Source organism: Vidua macroura, chromosome 6 (genome assembly GCF_024509145.1).
Source record: "Vidua macroura isolate BioBank_ID:100142 chromosome 6, ASM2450914v1, whole genome shotgun sequence".
In the NCBI taxonomy this organism is placed as follows: Eukaryota; Metazoa; Chordata; class Aves; order Passeriformes; family Viduidae; genus Vidua; species Vidua macroura.
Window position 1 is genome coordinate 37614187 of NC_071576.1, and position 24483 is coordinate 37638669.

The 24483-nt window shown below is 39.9% G+C and overlaps 1 protein-coding gene across 7 annotated transcripts in view; it reads right to left on the reverse strand.

The window, feature by feature from the left end:
• Positions 1–10255: 10255 nt before the first annotated feature.
• The window catches only part of LOC128808352 (carbohydrate sulfotransferase 9-like), a 28461-nt gene continuing 14233 nt past the window's right edge, over positions 10256–24483 (reverse strand). For 4 of the 7 annotated variants that reach the window (XM_053979336.1, XM_053979337.1, XM_053979339.1 and 1 more), the window contains 4 exons: positions 21867–21911; positions 14121–14231; positions 11775–11918; positions 10256–11317 (listed from right to left, as the gene is read on the reverse strand). In XM_053979336.1, the coding sequence (XP_053835311.1) occupies positions 10467–11317; positions 11775–11868 (945 nt within the window). In that variant the 5' untranslated portion in view covers positions 11869–11918; positions 14121–14231; positions 21867–21911 and the 3' untranslated portion in view covers positions 10256–10466. Of the gene's footprint in view, positions 11318–11774; positions 11919–12079; positions 12204–14120; positions 14232–20706; positions 20782–21866; positions 21912–22026; positions 22194–24483 lie in introns of those variants that run through there. The other 3 variants (XM_053979341.1, XM_053979338.1, XM_053979342.1) reach the window with 3 other exon arrangements.

Here is a 24483-nt window from a genome sequence, read left to right on the forward strand (position 1 = left end):
TCACCCTCCTCCTCAACTATACAGGGAAGAGAAGATATAATGAAAAGTCATGGTCTGAGGTAAGGCCTGGGAGAGATCACTCCCTGATTACCACCACAAGTAAAACAGACTCAACTTGGAGAAATTAATTGAATTTATTATTAATCAATATTGAACTAAGATAATGAGAAGTAAACCAAAACTTAAAAATCACCTTTCCCCATCCCTTCCTTCTTCCTGGACTTTATTTTGTTCTCAGTTCTCTGCCTCCTCCCCTCAGAGATGCAGGGAGACAGGAATGGGGATTATGGTTAGTTCATCACATGGTTCCTGCTGCTGTTTCCTCCTCAGAGGAAAGACTCCTTCCCCTGCTCCAGTGTGAGGTCTCACCCACAGGAGACAGTCCTCTACAAACTTCTTCAACATGAGTCCTTCCCCCAGACCACAGTTCTTCACACACTGCTCCAGTGTGGGTCCCTTTCCATGAGTTGCACTCCTTCAAGAACAGTGTCCAACCTGGATCTGCCACAGGGTCACAGGTCCAAGCAGCAAACCTGCTCCAGAATGGGCTCCTCACTCCATGGGTCCTCAAGTTCTGCCAGGAGCCTGTCTCAGCCTGGGCTTCCAGCAGGTCACAGCCTCCTTTGGGCATCCACCTGCTCCAGTCTGGGGTCCTCTGGGGCTGCAGAAGGATTTCTGTCCCCCTGTTGACCTCCATGGGCTGCAGGGACACAGCTGCCCCACCTATGGTCTGCACCAGGGGCTGCAGGGGAAGCTCTGCTTCGGTTCCTGGAGCACCTCCTGCCCCTCCTCTGCACTGACCCTGGTGTCTGTGCAGTTGTTTCTCTCACATATTCTCACTTCTCTCTCCTGTGTCTGCAAGTACTTTTGCACAATAACATTTTTTTCCTCCTCAAATGTGTTATCCCAGAAGCACTTCTACCATCACTGCCTGGCTCAGCCTCAGCCAGCAGCAGATCTGTCTTGGAGCTGGGTGGTATTGGCTCTGTCAGACACAGGGAAAGCTTCTGGCAGCTTCTCAAAGAAGCCACCCCTGTAGCCCCCATATATGCAAACCAAATAAAATTATAAAAACCTCAGTAGACTATGGGAAAAAAAAAAAAAACCAACAAAACTGAAAGTCTGAAATAACTAGATTTTAATGAAGATTTAAGCTAAATATGATATTTTCCACAGAAACTATCACTACTAGTATTTTTTACAAAAATCTGGCATGGTAGCTTAATTGAAATAGTCTTTTTAATGGTGTTACTACCCAAATGTGGTCAAACATTTATATCTCAACAGTCACAGGTTTTTATTTCCCTTTGCAAGAGGAAAATCTCTGGAAAACTCGTAAAACTTCTTACTGAACAATTGACTACCTGCATGCTGGAGATAGGAGAGCTTAGTACACACAGTTTGTTTTGCCAGTTCATTTGACAGTGCTGCATTAAGAATCAAACACATCCTGAAAAGTCACAGACACACCCTAGTGAGATTAATGATGCCACATGAGTCTATATTTAAGAAAAAAATCTAAGCAGCAGTAACTACTAAGCAACAAGCAAACAGCTTTGTTTTAATGTAAGGGTCTGGATTGTGCTTGTGCAAAATGACTCCAAATGGTTTGTAGAGGTTTTTTTAGGATATAAATGGTTCTCTTTGGCATGACCTATCTCCAAAATAGTTCCAATATGTCTCTTACAAAGCTCACTTTTTCCTCTGTATTCCCAGCACCTGTTGGCACACACATTTGGCCAGCTTTGTGGACTGGACCACAGTATGACACAGAACTTGGCAGAGACTTTTATTCACAAGACTTGACTGTTTGTCTCTGGAATCAACTCAAATATAGAATAAAAATAGTAATGCAAGAGAGAAGAAAAAGTAAAATAATTTGAAAAAAATACCCAGGAAACTTTTTCTCTGGGGTTTTTGACATTTCTGTTTCAGAAAATCAAATATTGCATGCTTTATGTTTATTTGCCTGGGAGAAGTACTTTCTTCATTTGAAGTCATAGGAACCCATTTTGCACTAATGTAAGTATGTCCATGTTGTCACTGTCTTCAAGGAGTTTTTCACTATAGGCATTGGAAATTTTTCAGGCAGAGAGTGTTGCAAAGGAGTGTATGCCATAATGACTTCCTTCAGTCGATCATAAACGTGTCAGGGAAAAGAGTGGCCTATGAAATCCCACCAAAAGCAGAAGAAATGAAGTATAGGCAGAGAGGCAGGTGCCCGGCCTCGCCGGTAGCGCAGCGGCCGTGCCGGGCCCGTTCAGCACCGCGGACAGCTCAGGGCCCCGGGCCCCGGGCCACCGCCGCGGCCACTCCGGCACCGCCTCCGCCGGGCCTGAGCCCCGGCCCTCGGTGCGGGTTGCCGAGAGCTCGCCTCGCTACTGCCAGACGCTGTAACTGTGACATTGGTACCACAGCAGAGTTTAAAACCAGCACAAAACCTACAAACCTGAGTTTGTACTCTGTTCTGTTTGTAGTTCTGTCTTCAAAACAGAGAACCCATATTTTGTCATCGTGTTGAAATCTCCAACACTACTGTCACGAGTAATGCCTTTACAAAATGTCTGATAAGGTTTTTAAACAGTGTCCTGGTTTGGGCTGGAATAGAGCTCGTTTTCTTCCTAGTAACTAGTACAGTGCTGAGTTTTGGATTCAGTATGAGAATAATGTTGACAGCACGCTGTTGTTTTGGCTGTTGCTGAGTAGTGCTTACCCTAACCAAGGGTTTCTCAGTTTCCCAGGCTCTCCCAGTGAGGAGGAGCACAAACAGCCGGGCAGGGGGAAACAAAGCCAGGACAGCTGAGCTGAAAGGGCCAAAGGGATACTCCATCCCATAGAACATCATACCCCGTATGTAAACTGGGGGGAGCTGGCCAGGAGGTGTCTTTGTCTCTGCTGCTTCCACCATTGCTAAGAGCACACAGAGTTCTCTTCAGTAACTAAACTGGGATTGTAGATCATTAGATTGGGTTTCCATCTGTTTCTCTTTCCATGTGAGCAGATTGCTAGAAAAAAGACGCTGACAACAAGACAAATAAACCAACCATTCTTCCTTGTAAGGAGCTGCATAACCATGAGTCAGGGGTAGCCAATCTTTCACCAAATTATTCTAATTCCTCTGATAGAGTAAGTAGCACAGCAACCAAGCATTCCTCCAGCCTCCTGAACTCTAGGTGTTTTCCACTGTTTTGTCTTTTCCATGGGACTAGTAGCACAATTTGTCAACAGTGATAAACAAAGTAGCCCTGCAAAAGTACCAGGGAAAAATATTCCATGCTTTTACTGGCATAAAATATATTAACATAGCATTTAACATCAAGGAAAAAAATACAGCAAAATGAAGAAAAATTGTCAGACGTGCTTTATTCATGCATCATTGTCTCAGGTAAGTACAATTTGGCAAGGTTGCCTGATGACTAGACAGGAAGCAAAGAGAAACATACATCCTCTTTGAAAACGCAAGCAGAAGACTTCTGCTTCCCTAATGGGGTTGTTATCAAGCTGAGGAAACAATTTTTGGGTTTTGCTTTACGAAGCAGACAAGTGTGGCTATTAGTTACAATATTTACTAACTGGAAGCTAATATTTTTGTAGGGTTTTTTTTTTTCTGAATATCAGTTGGAGTAATAATGACTCCTATTTATCTTATAATGTTACCAAGGTTCTTGCCAAAGAGCTTGAGAAATTGCCTCTGAGAGCATAAGCACCTTTAGAAATGGAAAGACTGGGTTGAGATTATACAGGGGCACTGATTGCTGTTTGTTTGCTGGATTTCATTTTCATTCTAGAAATTGCATTTCTCTCATAGGCAGTTTTCTGTAACTGTCATGAAAACATTTTCACTTTGATACACATGCATATGGATTCCTGGAAAACAATATTATTTCAGCTTTCATCATGTTCAGCAGAACTTTGGCTGAAATTAATAATGGAGGTATTGAGTTGCACTTTATACAGAAAATGCCTAATGACAGGTTACATATTCACATATAACCATATGCCATACCTGTTTTTCAGGTTGTCAAATGAGGCTAAAACTCATAAAAAGATATTCAGAGAGACTGAATGGATAAATATCTTCCTGAAAAAATGACAGTGTTGAATCACAGCACGCAAAAGAAAATGCCTTTCCAAATAGTTTTATATAAAATGGAACCATAAAGTTCAGTTAGAGCTTAATTATAAATCAAATCCATAATGCCATATTTTCCTGCCCAGTTGCAAGCCAGAACATTTTTTTACAAAGGTAGGCTTTCACCATGGAAGGAGCTAAGTGCAGTACAGAAACAAGAAATTCTTTCTGGGACAGCACAGTGTAACTTCCAGTGTCAGCAGCTGGTCAGTCCTCACCACCCAGCAAGTTAGGTAGGAAAGCTTGTGGTGAACCTGTAAAAAAACTACTGGGACAAGAAAGCCACTAGTGGAAAATTGAAACTAAATTTTTGTCCAGGGAAAGAGGAAGATAATCAGAAAGAGAAGGGAAGAGAAGAAGAGGGAGAGAAAGAACAGGCGTGAGAGTCTTGAGATACACGGCTTCAGGGAAAAAAAATGTAGAATTGAAACATAACTCCCATCCAGGACCTCTGCCCGGGCGAGCCTCCCTTGCCGAGCCCTTTTCGCCACCAGATGGCCCCATGTGGACGCGGATGATAACTGAATACTTGCTCCAAAGACTTCGGGTGCTTCAGTGCCTGATTTCCAAGAATCCTAACTGTCAATAGGGAAATAAAACGAAACAGAAACAAACCCAAACGTCCAAAAGTCTGTACTTATGAGGCTAGGGATTTTGAGCAGTCCAGGTTCAAGATCTTAGATTAGAATACACATCTCAAGTCCTGGGATGTTTTTCATGGAGTATCATGGTTCAGTTTTTAAATCACAATAAGTGATTTGTTCCTACAAGAGTTGGCAAGGGTTGTACTGAACTGAGAGTACAAATGGGAACTTAATAATATGTGACATACCTTGGTTCATACTTTCAATCTATGTGGCATTTGTAAAGTCCCAGGTTTGCATCCAGCTTTGGGTGCTCCAGGAGAGCTGGAAAACACGTGGAACTGTAGAGAATTCAAAAGAGGGCAGCACAGATGAACAGAAATGAAACATTGTCAGTGTGCAAAGCCTGAAAAATTGGCTTGCTAAGCTGTTTGACAAAGAGCTTTGTTGGCCAGTTGCAGGCAGCAGCTGGCGTGGGCAGGCTCCTTAGTTAAATTTCCTAGCCAGAAGTTATCATCAGGATAATAATCTGCTTATATTAATTTGTTTGCTTTTTCCCTGTGTTTGTTTCTTACCTGTGCTGTCTTTCTGAGATAGGATGGACCTAAAATCAATTGTTTAATGTCAGGTGGATTCTCTCTTAAATTTGTCTTATTTCAAGTTAATGCTTATTTCAAATTAAAAACCTTAAGGGGCTTTTTTGCCATGCAGGCATCCCTAAGGACCAATCTTAACAGATCTCTGAGGGTAAACAAAACTTAACCCTGCAGAGAATGATGGCCCCTCATGAGAGAGGGTTTCCTGGCACTTTTGGTTTATAATTAACAGAGGCCTCTGAAACCTGATGTAAATCCCCAAAAGAGCTTTCTTCCTTAACCACTAAACCTATCTGAATAGAAGATGAGCTTATTTTTAAGAGGGTGGAATGCCTTCAAAACATCCTTCACTTTATGTTTACATCCCAGCTTGTAGTAGGTAATATCCCACTGGTGGAGCAGGTTCTTGAAGAACTTTCTCAAACAAAAACCCTTGTGAAAATAGTTGCAATACATCCAGCAACGTTCACCTGACAACAACTGTGCCTGAGTAAGTCAGCATCTGTAGCACCTGTTTGGAGACCCCCAGCTGTGGGAACTCAGCAGGAGTCCATACATGCAGCTCAGGTAAATACTGAAGAAGGGATCTGGGGAAAAAATGGAGGACAATGCAATCAAGAGAGGTAAGAGTCAGGATATTAGTCATAGATTTGTACATAAAGATCTTTCCCCCTAGTTCTGCTACAGAATTAGAAATATAAACTGGAGTATGCCTACCTACATTTGGGTACTCATGATAAGTTCTGCTCTGAGCCCCACTTGTGGCTGGATTTTTGCACCTTTGGTGGGACTCCACAAATGCTGCATAATCTTGTTAACAGGGTTATGGGGAATGGGACTTTTTGAGAAAACCTTTTCATCTTGCTAAGCTTTCGTACATCTCCAAAATAAGGCATAATAAGCGTCCTGAATATGTAAAGGAAGTATTTTTGTAGTGGTGAGCAAAGGTGAGGTGTATATGGGGAGTGCTGAAACAGTGTGGAGCCATTTCCTTTTCACAGACTTGATCCTGTTATGCATCATTAATTTTTGCTCTGCTGATTCATTTGGAATTTCAACCTCAGTATACTGACTGAGAGTTATCATCACTTGAGCTTTTTCTATAAAAATAGTTCTTACTAGAAGCAGCATTGTAATTGCCCCCCTATGTACATTTGATACCTGTTCAGAACTTGCAAGAGGAAGTTCCTGAAATTTCAGACTTTTCTATCAGGTAAATTCTCTGCCTGATTTGATTTTATTTGGTTTACATTGATTTATATATGTCACCCAATCCAATAACTTTTAGTTTTATATTAAAGTATGTCCTAAATTATAATTCTGGAAGGAAGGGAGGTAAGAACTGCTGTGACAGAGAGAAATCATATCAGGCCAAAGGCAGGATCGTGGAGTGTTGGTGCCTTTTTTTTTCCTGTTTCATTTTCTTTTTCTACTTCTATGAAAGACAAGCCAAAAAAACTGGCTATCATTGAGCTAAAAGCTTTTCACTTATTAACACTCTAAACACAGAAATGGAATCACCTTGTAGCAGTGATCAGTGAATACTGCAGTTGGTCTGACGTGCGATTACTTGCATGGGTGGTGTTTCCTCTTCTTCCCGTTAGTCAGAGACACTTCTGTGGAACAGCAAACATTTGAAGTTTCATTCTCACACCTTTTATTCTGTTCATAATTGTCCTGCTCTTTGAAGTTCTCTGAGTAAGAAACCACTAATCACAGTTCACCTGTTAAGACTCAAGTACAAAACTGTGTGAAAAATTAGGACTGCTTGCAGGCAGAATAATTGTTTTTAAAGTGGAGGAAGCATCTTCTTCAAGGAACAACTGGTGACATGGTCTCCATTGCTGACAGACAAGGATCATCAGTTAGATCTGTTATACTTCTATGAAGAAAGTGTGATGTCAGGTTTGTGGATACCTATCCTGAAAGCATGTGTGAGGACTTCCATGAGAGTGGGAAAAGTATCTTATTTTCTCACTGCTGATAGATAGATTTGTGGGAAAGAAGCAAATTTGGCTTTGCAAGATTTTTTTTCTTTCTCTTCCTTTTTTACCGCTTATTTGCATTTTTTCTCCGAACTGGAACATGCATTAGTATTTGCTAATTCTTTCAATTCTTTAAAATTTATATAAGTCAGATGTATTAATGTATCAAAGCAGAGGCAAGCAGCTTTGGATTCATTGTTGCCAAATAGCATGCAGCCTTTGTTTTGATTTGATAGAACAACTTTGAGGTAGGTTTGTTTTTCAAACAGATTGAGAAGGATGAACAAATAGATTAATGTGTTAACTCTCTACAGTTTATTAAGGAAATCAGAAATGAACATTGCAATTATTATATTGCAGGCATATAACAATAAATCAGAAGATGAATTATGCCATTCCCTCCCCATTCAAATTCTCCCCAGGGCCTAAGCCTCACCACACTGCCTCCACCCTTGCTCCCAAATGCAAGAATCCATTTTCCTCCCAGGAACACATCACCAAGGGTTAGCATCCAAAGGAAAGAAGCTCCACTGAGGGTTATTCTCTGGGCAAAAGTCAGGAGGGAGCCCAGCTCAGCTTAGAGCTTTGTTCTGGACAGTGCATTTGTAGGAAAGAGAGTACACCTGTTGTTATATGGGGCACGCATGCACACATATGTCCTCTGCAGCTTTTTTTTTTTCAGACCCACACCAGCAAAACAGCATTACAGCAGCCAGTGATCTGAGGCAATGTGTTTCTTACAGTTCCCTATAGGCAAATAGCAAAACTCAAAGTCTGCTGTGATTACAGAGATTTTTCTGCTTTAATAGATACCCTTCTGCTACTCACTAATGCTTGTGATGAATGAATTAGCCATCATTTTTCTGCAACCATTGTAGGAACAATATGTGAACCTGTGAAAGAGGAAATAAGAATAGAAAGCCACTCACATCTAACAGCAAGAAACTGGAGGGGGGTGTTAACACTGACACCAGCAAAGACGTGTATAAAACTCTTTCAGTATCATTTCTTCAGAGCTTTCCTAGGCTGGATGAGGGTGCCAGAGTACCCATGTATTTTTAGATATCCTTACAGCTTCAGACATAGCTCTGGAGGGATCTCTCATGTAGAAGTGAGTTATGAAGCAAAACTTATTCCCCTCTACTTCTGCATGATCTGTCAAAGAATGTAGGAGAAGCATGTAGCTCTGATTCAGGAGAGACTGCATCCTTCTGCATAGCCTTAACTTTGATGGGAGTAATTTCCTGCTTCCTCTGACTAAAGAAAACTAACAAGTAAAGAAAAAGAAAAACCTACATGAACTACAGAAATGCCACGGTGGCGTGAACAACCCAGTATTGGGGGATAGTAGGGTTATGGAGACACCAAATATGGTGGTGGCGAGGGAAAGATCCAGAAATACAAATCATAACCTTTTTTTTTTTTTTTTTCCCAAATTGTTTTGCTGTTCTTGCTTAGTCTTCTCACTTTGAATCTCCCCTTGTGCCAAAGCTGCCCCATTTATGAAATAGTCAGCCAGGGAAGACCTGCCAGATGTACTGAATGCTAGTCCTGGCTTGTGTACAATCTGCTGTCAAGGGGGATAGAAAGCTTTTCTTTCTGGGCCTTCTCCTGTCACTGTGGCCTGATCACTGTCTCCAACTGATGTCATATATCACTGCACCTTTCCACTGGAACAAATAATTCCTGCAAACCACTTTCTGCACTGCAAGGGCTCCACCAAACCCTCATAACTTAAACCCCATTGTGTCAATTTTTCAGAGTCTCCTTTTCCCTCTCCTTTGCCCATGCTGCTGGCAGCAAAGGCTGTACAGATTGGTGACTACTCTGTGATTAACTTATTTTGTATCTGTCCTTTTCTGTGTGATGAGAAGCTGAGAGCCAGCTTTGGGTCCAAGACTAGTCTGACAGCTATTATGCATTTGCAGATTTAGCTGAGAGGAACTAGGTGCATTTGAGAGACCGACATCCCCTAAAGGTGGTGCCAATAGTCACAATTAGTTGCTAAAACTTGTTACAATTAATATGGTCACAAATTAATATTTGAATTTGACTAGACAATAAATTTTATTTCAAAAGGAGATAAATCTCATGCTTAATATAATAGCAATTATAGACCCCTCAGCGATCTAAAACCAATGTCACCTAGGAATATAAGAGGGTAATGGTTTGAGTTGCTTCTCCCACGTGTTTCCTTGTTTCTCTCACCATAACTTCACAATGTATTTGCACTCATTCTCCTGTAATGTGAGAAAACAACAAGTAGAACAAATGTATTATCTAAGGTTACCCAGCTCCTCCCAAGTGCCATGCTCAGGGAAGTCCCAGGGGCTCATGGATTCCCCACTGCACTGACTGGCCTGTCCATTGACTGGGTGTTAAGTGCTTTTGGAGAATAAATAAGAATCACCTTTCCGCTGAGATTTTAGATCATGCACCACCCCAGTTGATCAGTTTAGAAGGTACCTCTAATTACTTCTCTAAAAAACCACAATGCATTTTTCAGACTTTCTGCTAAAATGCTTACAGAACTGGTGAAAAGAGTTTGTAAGGTCACCATGAATGCCAGATCTGCTTATCAGAAGATTTTTAAGAGCTATAATGCTGACAACTGTGCTGCTTGAGGAATGAGGCTGATGGGCTGTGAACAGAGCACTGCTAGACAGGAAGATATCCTGGCATTAAGTTCTCTGTAATGCAGCTTCAAGCATCTGAAATTATTTGCTCCTTTCCTACAGCATTTATGATCAAGGCTTTTGCAGACAGAGTGGTTTAACTCTCAAGGAGATTATTTATTGCTTCTTATGTAATTTTCTAATTAAAAATAGCCGAAAAATGGTGTTCTAAAATATTCATTGTGAAATACAACATTCTTCATCCTTCTCATGTCTCTTACCAATGGAACAAAATCTATCATTTATGAACAGTTTTCATGAAACAAACATATGCTGTTAAAGATCAATAGGAAGACAATAACTTTAATAGGTAAAGGTCTGCATGGTACAAGAGATCATGGCAGGGATTTTTTATAAGAGTCCTTAGAATGATAAACCATATCTACAAACTCCAGGATAACCTCAGCAGCAGTCACCAGCCCAGCTATCAAGCACCTGTGAGGACAAGTTCCACCTATTTTGTACAAAGGAAACTGTTCTTTGTTTAACCTACATTAGTCATTCAGGGAAAAATAATCCTCATATTTCATAGTGTAGTTGAACAAAAAAAAATCCATTTCGTACAATTTTTTAATCTTCTCAATTTGTTCTGAGGTCAGTTGCCTGAGGTACTCTAAGGTGATATCACCATCAGTTCGTTTCTCTGAGCCGTACCGCTTCAAGCTGGGGTATTGCAGGCTCTCTGGTGCACCAATGACCTTCAGAACATGCTCGGAGTCCAACCCAAGACTTTCATACTTACCCACAATATCATAGTGAATGTTGCAAGGATCGCAGAGCAGAAACATTGGTTTCCAGTGAATGTCAAGAGTATGTGGTGGTTTTGCTATAATGAAGTTGACAAACTCCTGGAAACTCACTTTTTCAGGAGAATTTTTATTTTTCCTGAACATTGCCCTAATCTCATTAGCAATAGTGGTACTGTAGAATGGTTCAGAGTGCAGGAGTTTGTCTCTGTAAGCTGAAACCAGCCGTTCCAAGGGATGTCTGGTGAACATCACTTTGGTGTAATTGCTTAGAAATTCCTTTTGTAAAGCAGGAGGGTAAGACACCAACCTTTTGATTAGTGAGGTATGGTGGATGTTGTCATGCTCAATTTCAGAAGCTTCTGCATTCAAGTCTGATTGAAGAAGAAAAATAGTTCTCTTCCAGTTGGAGCAGCCTACCTTAGGCACCTCACAGTAGATAAATTTATGCTTGTGCTCCACAAAGAGCTGGTTTGCAACATGAGAATCCAATTTGCTTCTTGGTTTATTAAGGTTATTCTTCAGGCAGACAGAAGCCAGTGTGTTTTTCCGACCGTTTTGAATTGCCAGCCAATTTTCAGTAGGATTGGGAAAAGCATCTGTAACCAAGGAAGAAATCTAAACCATTTCAGTGAAATAGGCTTGTATAAATCTGTTTATCTGTGACAATCATAGCACTCGATTTATCACCCTGCATACAAAATCTAATGAAGATACTAAAATAATATTTTTTTACTGTAACCAGACTAGACTATGGCAAACATGCAATAAACTACCCTCCCTAGTGAAACATTTATTAAAATGAAAACTTTCAATATGTTAGCAGTATTAGTCTAAGCAAGTTTGGTGTTCCAACATCATGTTTTTGTAGTGCTCTCCTCTCATATATTGCTGAGACACTACCACACACACTACCACAGTGACAAGTGACTAGGCCTTGGATATTTTCACAGTATTGTTTTTATCTTGGACTCCATAGTTACTTTCTAACACATTTTCAAAAGGTGTCTCTCTTTCTATAAAACATTAAATCTTGTTAGTAATTTCTTTACTCACCTGTTAGGTTTTTTTGTCTCCTACAGAAAAACCCAAAAAGAAATATCCCAAATACAAAATTTGGGAGAAGGAAAACTAACACCTTCTGGTTCATGTTATTCACAGAGGAAGGAAAGTGATGTGGTCTCTAAAGTGGAAATCTTTCTGTCAACAAGGAAAGATGATTCAGGTTAGATTTTGTATGACTGATATAACAAAGTTAAAATGTATATCTCCTACAGAATTTAGGACAGCAGAAAGACTTTTCAAGCCCTATAAAATAGGTTTTGCTAATAAGTAAAAATTCTCTTATGGAAAAAACTCACCACAATTATACTGTTAAACCAAACAAATAAATAATATGTCCATTTTGAAGTCTTCCAAAATTCCTCCTTTTTTTCAGAACAATGAACTGCTTATGAGCAAATACTCCTCCCTTGTCTTTTAAAGCTGTTGGGGAACAATAACTTCATTTAGGATTACAAAGTTGTATTTTTAAATAATCTTTAGGATCTCAGAACGCAAAGATCTCTATAACCTGAAACAGGTGTATCCACAAAGACCAGGACAGATTCAGGATGAATTTATTTCCATTTATTGCCCTGAAGCTTTGTACTTTGGACAAATAAATCATTGCAGGAGAAATTCTTCCCTATTCCTGCAGAGAATCCACACCACTGACTTGAATTCTCCCATTGTCCCTCTCCAAAGACCCTGTATGGTATATATGTTTGCTGCCATTGCTGCTGCAGCAGAAGAGCACCAAATTGGTTCAGTATGATAAGAAATGTAGAAAGCAGTAAACAACAGAAAAGAAGTCGTTCCATGTTCCCAGACAGAAGGAAAGAAGGCAGTCCAACAAAACACATTTTCTCTCTTGTGCTCACTCATTGTTTCCTTGCATATCATGGAGAGAGACCTATCTAAATTCTCTGCGCAATCTTACTCTGTTTCCCCTGGTAGAGAGCTCTTCATCAGCATGCTTTTATTGGAATTTGCAAAATAAAATGCAAAACAATAACTACTGGCAAACGTGGCATTCTCTTTCTGTTCCATAAAGTCCACACAATCAAAAAAGTCAAACAGCACTGTCTTCCTTTCCCACGTCTCAAGTTTTCATCCTGAACCTGCTGGCAATAAACACATCATTGCCTGGGTTCCTTTAGGACACCATTTTTTTCTTCAATTTTTCTTATTTTGTTTTGTTTTTGCAAGAAACCACTTCTGGTTTCTGGTGTGTTCTGAGACAGCAGTGGAAGCAGTACCAGTTACATTGCTGAAACTGTACTTGAGCACAAGGGTTCCTCCTTTCAGGGCTGGTATGTGATTTTGATATCACACACTTTTACTGGAATATCTGCAGAATCATAGAGTTAACAGCATTACTGACAATTTAATCTCTCTTAGCATAGGTATGATCTGGGGAATGGAGAGGGACACTGTTCACGATCTCTGTATTAAAAATTTACTTGTATTTACAATAAAATGTTACAATACTCATTCAAATTAATGCAGCCTTCTTAGATACAATGGCATTTAGCCTATACTTTTTTCATTTTCTTGGCTGTATAAAATCATTGTAAAGGCTACAGGAAAGGTTATGGGAAGATCTGCCTTTAACCTTTCCTTCAATGTACATCAATTCTCATTTCATGATGTGATCCTTAAGTCCTAATGCATCAGAGGCCATTTTCAAGGCCAGCTAAAGTCAGTCACGTTGTTCATTGATCTCATGAGGGCCAAGATTTAGTGTTCCCTCTTTATTCTTTGTCAGAAGCAGTTTGAAGACACAATTTTACACTGTGTAGTAATTAAAATCAATATGATTCTAAATAATTCTGTACAAGGACTCCGTGTTAGAGTATGCCTAGAAGAAATATGTTGGGCTTCATTCACTTTAAATGCTGTCACTTCAGAGAAGTAATGTTATCATACCTGTCTCAGGAATCAGAAAATGAACTGGATGAATTTTACCCTATTTAGATACTTGTATCATGCATATTTAATAATTACACTACCACTAGAGAATATAAGGTCTGCTATAAGACATATTTCATATGGAAACATGTCAATGAGTTCAATTTTCACAGAGAAATAGAAGAGACTTGCTTCCTTGGGGGAAAGAAGCTGTTTAGGAGCTAGTTAAACACAGGAGACAACTCCTCTTCTAAGACTTACGCATATTTGTGGAAGCAAAAGAATCTTTAATTAAATTCAGGAGAACAATCAGACCACAAGAAGGGATAGAACAAGCTCCAAGATGACAGGTGAACCCTTTCTGGACTCCTTAGAAAACTTCACAGAACAGACTGGCAGTAAGAGTTAACACTGCCCTCAATGAGTGAGGTCAGCATGACATGAAGCTACCTTAAGGTGAAGTCCAAAGCCTTCTTCAGAAGATATTTTCAGATGCGAGACCCCAGTACAGAGTTCTGTGTAATGCAATGTTTCCACTGATGAAAATCACCTAAGGGAAACCTGAGGAAGAGGAGGAAAGAAAATTCTGAGAGCAATTTTGTCAAAGAGGGACAAGTTAAAAAGAAGGGAAAATATTCAAAATTAAAAGCACCTTTGTCAGAAGGTGTCAGTGTCAGTAAATCAGATTAACCTTTCCTTATATTTATTATGGCTTTTCCATTTACTTGTAATTGTGTTTGCTATTTAAGATGTAATGAGTTAATACTTCTCTTTGCATTTTCCCTCATCCTACCTTGAATTAAGTGTGATTTTAGGTAACTACAAGGAATTCCTCAGTAAAGGAGTGGTGAGTCTATTAATACAACAAGTTCATACTGAATAGACTATTTCAGCTGTAACCAAAGGGCAGCAGTATAGGCTCTCCCAGGCAGGATGGAAAGACAGCATCATAAAACTCATGAAACAAAAAAAGCAGAAACTTTTGCTACTGAAAAGTAACAAAACAGGAAACAGGGAGACAGGGATCTAAGTATCTCTTTGGACCTTACATATTCCCAAAAAGAAGATCCTAAAAATTCAATATAAGGCATTCATCTGCACTGTTCATGTTGTACATGGTGGGGGAAGCAGAGGGGGAGGAGGAGGTGGATTTTTGGTTTTTAATTTTTAATGAAGCATAAAATCTTCCAGGTAACAGCCTATTACACTGCACTGTTGGTTTTTCCTTCAGATCACATCATTATAAATCAACTATACATAGCTATGGCTTGATATTTTAATATCTGCATGTCTTACTGGATTCTGCAAATTACATCCAAAATAATTTTCTGACTCTTTTTTGGTCATTACTAAAAATTAAGCCAGGCAGCAAGAATTATCCTCATAGAATCCTTTCTTGCAAGAGTCTTTCAGAAGGATTGCTATCAGGAGATTTTTTGAGGCCTGTCAGTTAATTAGTGTTTGATTTCTTCAGTGTGTGTCCAGCTGTTCTGATGTCTTTCAAGCTCCTAAGCCAAAACATGCTGTCATGTCAAATGCTTTATACAGTTCTAAATCCACTACATCAATGCTATTGCCTTAATCAACCAGAGCCAAGCAAAAATAGTCAGTCAGTCTGGTGACATGTGTTTCCTATAACATAGTCCAAAGTTTCTATATGAGAACAACCAGAACAATTGTTGAAGCCAAGAGTGGTAACAAATGGGGAATAGATTACTGGAGAAAGCAATGTAAATCATCTCATGTGCATGCAAAATGGCAAAAAGGCCTGAAACCATCATAAAATTAAAAATATTTACTGAATTCAAGCCTTCTTTGCACTGCTTAATTCCACCAAGGCCCTTTACAATTCCATTTTAAAGATTCTTTTCTTCCTGATAAACACACTGCAAGTAACAAAGCAATCATGTTGTTCATATTTTTGTTGCCAAATTTTCTGACCATAAAATGTTCTTCCCATCCTTCTGTTTACTTCAAGAAATTTCTGACAATTGTTTGCTTTTAATTACTTTCAAAATCTCCCTTTTCTACACGGTACACTGGGTATGGATACACTACATGATACACTGGGTATGGTGGCTGGCAACCTACTTGCAGATCCCCTGCATGGCAGATAAGACTGTTTGACCCAGAAGAACTCTCTATCTCTGTATTGTGCTTTTCCAGGGGCATCAAAAAATTGTCATATGCTGGAGTTATTGGATATTTTTTTCTGTTAAATTTCTCTTTCTTGGTTCATTTGTCTTATGCTTGCTTTACGTTTTGGGATACTAGACCCTCTGCAACCTTCTCCTATATCTATTAGTGGTCTGTACTTTAACTGAGCATTTGTAGCTACACCACAACAACTCACATTTACCCAACCACCAGCTTTGGGTTTATAATGAGTTCCTTTCCCCCTGACCAAAACAAGGTCTGATAGAAAGTCTCTAGTACTCTTTCAATTAGGAAATACTCAAAGATGTTTTAATAATAGTCACATGAGTACACGACGTAACACATCCACACTCAGACTGAAGTTCTTCCTCCTGCCATGCAGATTTATTTCCAGAACAGGCACCAAAGGAATGGATTGCATTGCCTTGCATAGGTATCACCTGTACACTGTTCTGTCCTTTAACTGCTGAAACAATGATTCATAACATAGCATTCCCTAATCCTTCTCCTGGAGCTTCTGAACCATTGCAATTGAAAAATCTTCAGTATTTAAAGAAATTTAGCAAAAAAACACTTTAAAATATTTTTATACTTTCATAAACAAGAAGAGGTACTATGGCTGGAAATGTTGAATAATGTTAAGTTTTTTTGTGCAGCACCTATTACCCAAGTACAGAAACACATGTACACACACGTATGTACATATATATACATATACACGAACAGTTCCAAAACACATTAATATCAGTTGCACTGGCATATTATTTGCTCCAAGTAAACTAACTAAGTAGGCTGATAATGATTTAAAGTCTTCTGATAATAAACTTACAAAGGCGTGTCTCAAGCTAGTTTTTCGCAGACAGACCTTGGTCAGACCTGAGCATGTGGAGTGATCCTCTGCACCCACTTGATAAGTGGAACTTTCCAGACTAAAAGAATGAAATTATAACAATATTTATTTGTGTTCCTGATAAATTTGAAGCCAGAAGTAAAACAAAGTACCAGTACAGCAGCTCAGTGGAAAGTAGGGAAAAATCTGTGAAAACAGATAACATTCTCAATTGCTGAACCCCATTCTGTACTTAAGCCCTGTTAATCCCTTCAAAAAGACACCTGCAAATACATACATACTGATATGTGCCCGAGTACATAGAAGGTGAGGAGGGGATGATGGATAGAAAGCCCCCAAGAACAGCCTGGACAAAAAAACCAAGCTCTGGGTGCAGTTCTGCATGTGCTGTTCTATCAGAGTGAATTGCAAGAGCAAGACCCTTGTTCAACCAAATCTGCAGCACCTTTGCTTCTGTAGTTTGTGATGGGTAGACAGGAGGGAGAAAGACCCCAGGAAGTGGAGCCTTAGCAGCCAGGCTGGCCTGTCCATGAAGTGGAAAATCAGTAATGGATTAGGAAACTCATGCAAGTTATAGACAGCCAAGGGCTAAAAAAAGTGTCTGATCTGGGTCATTTTGCCAATAAGAGAGAGCATTTGACATGGTCTCATTTGCAGCAAGGGTTGAATGGTGTTAGGTGAGAATGGGTAGAAGCTCAGTGGGGAGACAACATATGGGCTAGACTGGAAGCTGCTGAGGAAAAGGCTGACAAGGGTGTCCTACAGAACAACACAGCACTGAGATGGCACAAAGCAACAATTTCCATTACAGGCACAATCTAAAATTCTTGTTCTGTGGTCACCCCAGCCCTCCATTACTGCATCAGACTTCTTTCTGGTCTCAGCAACTGTAGTGATACCTTCCTTGCTGCCATCATTAATCTGCTTATTATTCTCATTACACCACTTCTTACGCCTGCCTTTTAGCTTTTCTTTCTCTACTTAATTCCATGTCATCTCCTTGTTTTACCTTCCAAAGTTTTTTGTTATCTATCATGTCTCATGCAGTATTAAAAGCTCAGTTTTACTTTCTGATACATCATATTGGTAGCCCCTGCTATCATTAGCCCTTGATAACAAAGAAACAATTCCTGCTTTCTCCTCTGCTGTCCCTGCTTATGGATTAAGTTTATGAAGCACCTACAGAGCAATTATATTTTTCACCTAAAATCACTCCTAAAAGTTTTCCCTTTCAGGGATGCCAACACCGGTTATGATGCCAGTGTGCTAAAACTGTTACCAGCCAATCCACAAAAGAGCAAGTGAAAGGAAGAGCCAATTTGGGGATGAAAAGGACCAAAGTGAAGAGAAAAAAAAAAAAGAGTTCATGGGGAAAGGCAGCAGCGAGTCTGACAGAAAAGCTCCCAGAGAGAGGCAGGAAGCAGAAACCCAAAGAAAAGTGGTAGAGCTGGGGGCCAAGGGAAATACAAAGGTTCTGTAGCACGCTCTAAGTTTTGGTAAAGGGAGGTTGAGAACTGGACTGAAAAAGACACAAAGTACAATTCAGTGAAGATGAAGAAGAACAAATTCAAAGAAATTAGTATAGAAAGCAGTATGCTAATTATCCAATAAAATACCACAGATGTTTAAAAAGGAATGAGACTATATGCACTGCAGTCACTCTTGCACTGGAACCCAGCCCTTAGTATGTGATCAAAATTGTATTTCTTTTCCTTCCTGGAACTGCAGCCAGAAAGGCCATGGAATTTTGATTTTCTATGAGGCGATAGGTTCAGTGAGAAGACCCGGCTCGTGGCTGGGCCCAGCTTGGCTGGAACCTGGGAAGCTGGATACCAGCTCTGCTGCAGCATCACGGGGGCAGGGACTGGTGGCCTCAGGAGGCTGACATGGGGTCCTGGGCTGTGGGCAGTGGGGGGTAGCCCCAGGGGACTGGGCAGTGCCCTGTTACTGCTTTTGGTGCCTGACATCTGGTAATGGGCTGTGGGGCCTTTTTAGCTAAACACTTAATTCAAAATTCCATGCACTTGTCAACTGCTATTTAAATCCTGCAAAACCAGTCACAGGAGAACAAACTTCACTGCTTTCTTTTATGGAATCTAGATAAGCCAAAAAAACTTGGAAAGAAGGAAAAAGGAAGAAAAAGAAAGCACGGAAGAAAAGTTTAGAACAATGCACCCTGGCCAGGGTGGCAATGAATGATCTCCTCCCAAACTTGTTTCATAGGAGATGGCCCTCACAAAATCCCTCTGCTTTGTCACATGTATAACTAACTCTCTGCCTTTGCATATGTCTTAGTGTGCTCATGTTTCTCTTCTCAGTTAATGTCAGTAATAGCAGCATTTTCCTTGCCATTCAGGTCTACCTGCCTTGTCTCAGACCTAGATCCTTGTTGACCCCTCCTGCTTTTCGCCTCCCTGTGCAAGCTTGATTCATTTATTCCTGCCACTGCACACCAAATAGCACAGTCAAAACTGTTTGTAGAAGTCCTAGTTACTTAGCACACCACTCCCAGGCAAACTCCTGTTTGCTGTTCACCTTGTTATACCCTTGTGTCCCCATCCCTTGTACCCCTTAAGCATAATTGATGACAGCTATGACCTCTCCCTCTTTACACTCCAGTGAATACAAAGCATTTCTGCTTAAATGGTTTCCTTTTTCCTCCTATCTCCTCCAGCTTCTCCTGTCATTCTAGTCTAGATTTTGAACCTTAATTTCAGGATCCAAAACTAATTTTGTCTGAAACCATACCTCTACTCTCATTACCCCCAACTCTTTCTTTTTTATACTCCTTCAAAGACTCCCTTACAAGAATCACGTACAAGTCCTACCACCAGTGATTTGGTGTCTGCCCTTTTACAGAAATAACCTCTTTGCCTGAAACATCCTGACACTTACTGACAAACTGTGTTTATTCTTTCTTTCCCTTCTGCTCTCTTCTGTGTTGCAGGGCAAGCTGTTCAGCAGAAATGTTATGTTTAAAGTCTGTTTCTATGAAACATGTTTTTATAGCATACTATGACACTTACAGTATCAAAAATTAAGAAGTTTGGAGACAGTAGGATTAAAGTGAAGAATTAAATCATAGAGAGCATAAAATGAAGTGTCTGCTGGCTTTTGGCAGAACAGTCTTGAAATGAAAGACTTGACATTTCAGAGCATTTGATATTACAGTACACTCAAAATAGTCTTCTGCATTCAGTTGCAGATACAAATGCATGAAAAATCTGCAATTCTGCTTTCCAGAATTGGTTCAAGTATCCAGAAAATGGAGAATAGTCAGTCAATAAGTGTCTGAAAAGGTGGGTTCCCCACACCATATGGAATTATCATAGAAGACAAAGAACATAAACTCTCCTTAAAAACTCTTGCCTGGTTCACTGCATGCCTTCCTTCATCTGGCATAGATAGTAGGGATCTTACTGGACAGCTCTTGAATGTCTCAAGAACATGTTCATCCTGTGACCCAAACATGTCAAGTTGTGTGGAGTATTTTGTTTCTTTAAAAATCGGGTGTTAAAAAGGTACTCAAAAAAGTATTCATGAAGTATCACAACAACATGCACAAAAATCATTGTCAGGGTTGAATCATCTTCCTTGACCAGTCTTATGATACTCACTCTAATGGAATAACCAACAGTGGCAGCAGATGGCTATCTTCTAAACAAAGCCGGCATCAACAGTGACAAGTCCCAAACTCACCAGCTTTACCTGCTGGCAGCAACAAAACAGTGAGACTTGGCCATGCGGGATGCCATTCCTGGCACTGAAGGAAAATGGTCCATAGCACAGCTTGTCCCTGCTGCCCATGCTCCCAGCATTAGCATGGCCTGCCCAGACTCTTCCTCTCCTGGTACCCCCACTCTTTGCGCTCCACTGTCCAGCAGCACTCCAACACTCCTGCTCAACACATATTTGCATGGGCACCAGAGCTTTTCCCTTACCCCCTATCCCAGGTGTGACTCCATCTTTCCCAGTCCCTTCTTCTACTCCTCAGGCAAAACTTTAACCCAATCTCCAGCAAATTCTCACCTCCAAAAGCCTTCCTCATATCGTCCCCAGGCAGCTCGCCCAGCAAATCCTGTTTTCCAGCTTCCCAAACACCCATCAGATCTCACCCCGATTCTGCTGTTCAGCCTTCCTCATGCACAAGTCAGCTCTTTGCTGGCTCCCTTTGCCAGGCTCCTCCCTTTGTCTCCTCAGTCAGCCTCACAGCCCCCCCTCCAACAACCACACTTCCAAGCCCAGCTCGTCAGAATTGTCTTTCCTTCTACTTCCAAGATTCCCACACAGCCTCACTGCTTCTCACTCTCAGTTCTGTTCTCAGCTAGTTCCAGGCTCAACACTTCAGCTTCTACAGTTATTTTAGTATCTCCCAAGCTAAACTGACACATTTTCCTTTTCTTTCCCTCCCACGTCAATTTTCACACTAGTCATCAAGACACATTTTCCTGCTGATTTTGTTCCTTGAATCTATTTTGCCAGCAATCCCCAACAATTTCTCCCTAGAAATCTTTCTTGTACTTGTTCTTTAAAGCAGATTGTTTACTCTCCTGTGCAGAAGAGGTTCCACTGAGAATGTACAAAAGGAAACTCTTAACCTCATTTTTGAAATGCCTATTTCAAAATCTGCAATGTACTTGAACTTCTTAGAGAAAAGGTTACTGGAATCATTTAAGAGAAGAAAAAAGAGCACAGATTTCCTGTATAAAAACCAATAAATTATTTTTTCTCAAAGGGATTGAAAAAATATCCTGAAGCAGATATCTAGCCTGAAAAAATTCTACTGAAATGCTGGTTATTTGACAAAATCCTATGTAGATGTAAACTGTATTGAAATTAGAAGAGTCAAGATACATACCACCCTTATAAAGTCAGAAAGTGAATGAAAGCCATTGTCATTTCATTTCAGGCACCAGAATCCCTGTAGCATCAACTTCTTAACTGAGGAAAGCCGCAGCAGTGAGTAATAGGCTGCCAAAAAATCCTCTGTAGATTCATCACAGTGTGATTTCAAAAGCTAAACAATGTCTCAGTTTATGCCTTAAAATATTTGATGTCAATTTCTAAATATATAAACAAATAGAAAACCCAACCAACTCTGAAAAAAAAAATCTCTCTTTGCAGAGATTTGCCTACACTTACAAAATCATGGTGACATGAAAAGCTACTAACAATCCAATTTTACTCACCAATCAGACAGCCTCAGTGGAGATTTCCCATGCCTCTGAGTGATGCTAAACAAACAACAAAGATTCAGACAAAGAAATGTCAGTCCAGAGAGACATGTCATTTTAATTTTATGCCTAGGGATGGAAAGGAAATAGGGGAAAGATTTTGTGTTCTCCTTACCTGATCTTTAAGGCTGGGCAAAGTGCTTCTGTATCCACACAGATTCTTTCACAGGAAAGCATTTGAAACACTTTCTGCACATAGTATTTGTCTCTGTTAAATGCCCCACTAAACGTTGCCCGTGTTTCCCTGAGAATGTTTAGGTGAGCATCTCCAGTTGCACATTACAAAGCACTGTGCTGTGTCTGTCTCTAGGTATAACGAGCAGCATTTGACCACTCCCCGTGCAGGGTCTACAGCAGCTGTTAGAGACTGCCAAGTGCCTCAAGAGCAGCCTGCCAAGAGGCTGTCTGCTAAGCAACCCAGAAAGGGGATGGTCAGGAATATGAGGGCAAAGGTAATTCGGTTGAGAGTAATTGTGCCATGATAATATGCATTATTTTTAGATGGAGAACAAGATGCAAGATCAACTCAAACCAAATGAACTCTATACAAGAAGACTCCAATAAACTCTGGGAACTGGAAGGTAAGTTCTCATGGGAAACATGGCTAAAGCAGAAGGAATTCAGTAGAGTTGGCACGTCCTTAAAGAAACTATGTTTAGGGTACAAACACAAGCAATCCTACACAGTGGGAGGATAGGAAGTATAGTCAGAGACGAACTTGGCTACTTGGCTAAGCAGCACAGTCTTCAGTGACCTGAAACACAAGAAGGAAATGTACAGAAAGTGGAAACCAGGTCAAACTCCTAAGGACAAGTATGAAAAAATAGTAGTAGATGCTGAAACCAAGTCATAAAGGATAAAGCACAAATTTAACTGCAAAAAGCAATGGATATAAGAGATAGCAAGAAAACAAATCTGGAAGGAAAAGAAAAACCTAATGATAGTTCACTTGCAGAAGGCTGATGTACATTTTCCATCATTCTTCATAAAAGGGTAAACTGTAATTACATGACTAATAACTAAACTCAGTAAGAAAGAATCTATCTAAAATAGGAAAAGAACAGGACCAAAAATAATTTGAATATACTGCAGTTCACATCATCCTCAAGTATACCACTAATGCATGTCTCCAGGAGAGCTCTCTAATTGTTATTGATACACTAAGTGTCCCTGCACTGATAAAGGGACCTACACCCCTGCACAGATACAGGAGGCTCCTTCATAACCTGCTAAAGAGGTGGAGTGAATGCTATACAGGCACCTGAGCCTGAGGAAGTACATGTTAAGATACCTTGGCAACTGAGAGAAGCATGGTAAGATCTGTTTGCTTTGTCTGAAAACTCTCAGAAGTTGTATAAGAAATGTGTGAAGTGGTGAATCAGTGCTCATCTTTCTAAAGTCAAGAAATGAAGAAGAGATCAATTCTGGAAAAAAATACTAGAAAAAATTAAAATATAGATTATTCATAAAAGGTTGGAGATACTCGAGCTACATTTCTTTGTATTTTTTGGCATATTGGCTATTAATTTCTGTAATATGGCAAGAAATCTTACAAATAGAGAAGCAGTAGGTCACACAATATGTTTTAATTTTAATAATGTTATTGACATTATAGCATTGACTCATAACATTTTCAAAAGTATATTAAAGTGAAACTATTTCTGGAAGAGTGAAAAACTACCTGGGTGTAGGGAACAAACAAGGAAAAAAAAAGCAAACAAAAAACCCAACAGCAAAAATACAGACTAAGATTAGTTTTTCATCATTCACTATCAAACTCAAAAAATATAATCAGTAAGATTCTAGCTGGCTGAGTAATGGTGCAGGTCATTAATGATTTGTCCTTCTACCTCACAGATAACAATAAGCCCATGTGAACAGTAAAGTCATTGCATGATATATTAAACTCAGAATGCTTTTGACAAATAAGATAAATTATCTGTAGGAGAAAACACATGACAATGAGTTGTATTTACAAGTGTCAGGTTCTAACAGGGAATAATAGTTCATAAAAATGTGGCAGCCATCCTGCCAAAAAAGGGATAAGAGGAGTACCAGTCAGTCACAAGTTATTCATGAAAAAGTAGCGTTTCATCGTATCAAGAATGCAAACTTCATATTAGGAAGAGAAACTGATTTGATTGTATATTTGGTTGACACATGAAGGAATACCTCCTATTATATTTCTGTCTAGCACAGCAACCAGTAGCACTGTGTCCTGTTCAAGCAAAACTGTTCCAAGAGAAGGCAGAGCAACTGGAAAGAGTCCAGAGAAAAGCAGAGAAAATGGTCAGTTGTCTTGGGAAAAACAAGCCACAAGAAAGAGAGATTGAAAGAATTGGGGTTACTCAGTTTAAAGAACAGAAGGACAACTAAACACATGAAAACTATCATCTACACAAGTTACCTCTAGGGAGGTAAGGAGGAATTATATTTTTTTTATCTGTAGTGGATAAAGTGACAGGTTCAAACTGTGACACTGAAGGTTATGCTAAATATTAAGGAAATCTTATTAACAGTAAAGACAATTAGATCCTTTTTAATTTCTGAGGTACTATTGATTCCCTTTTGG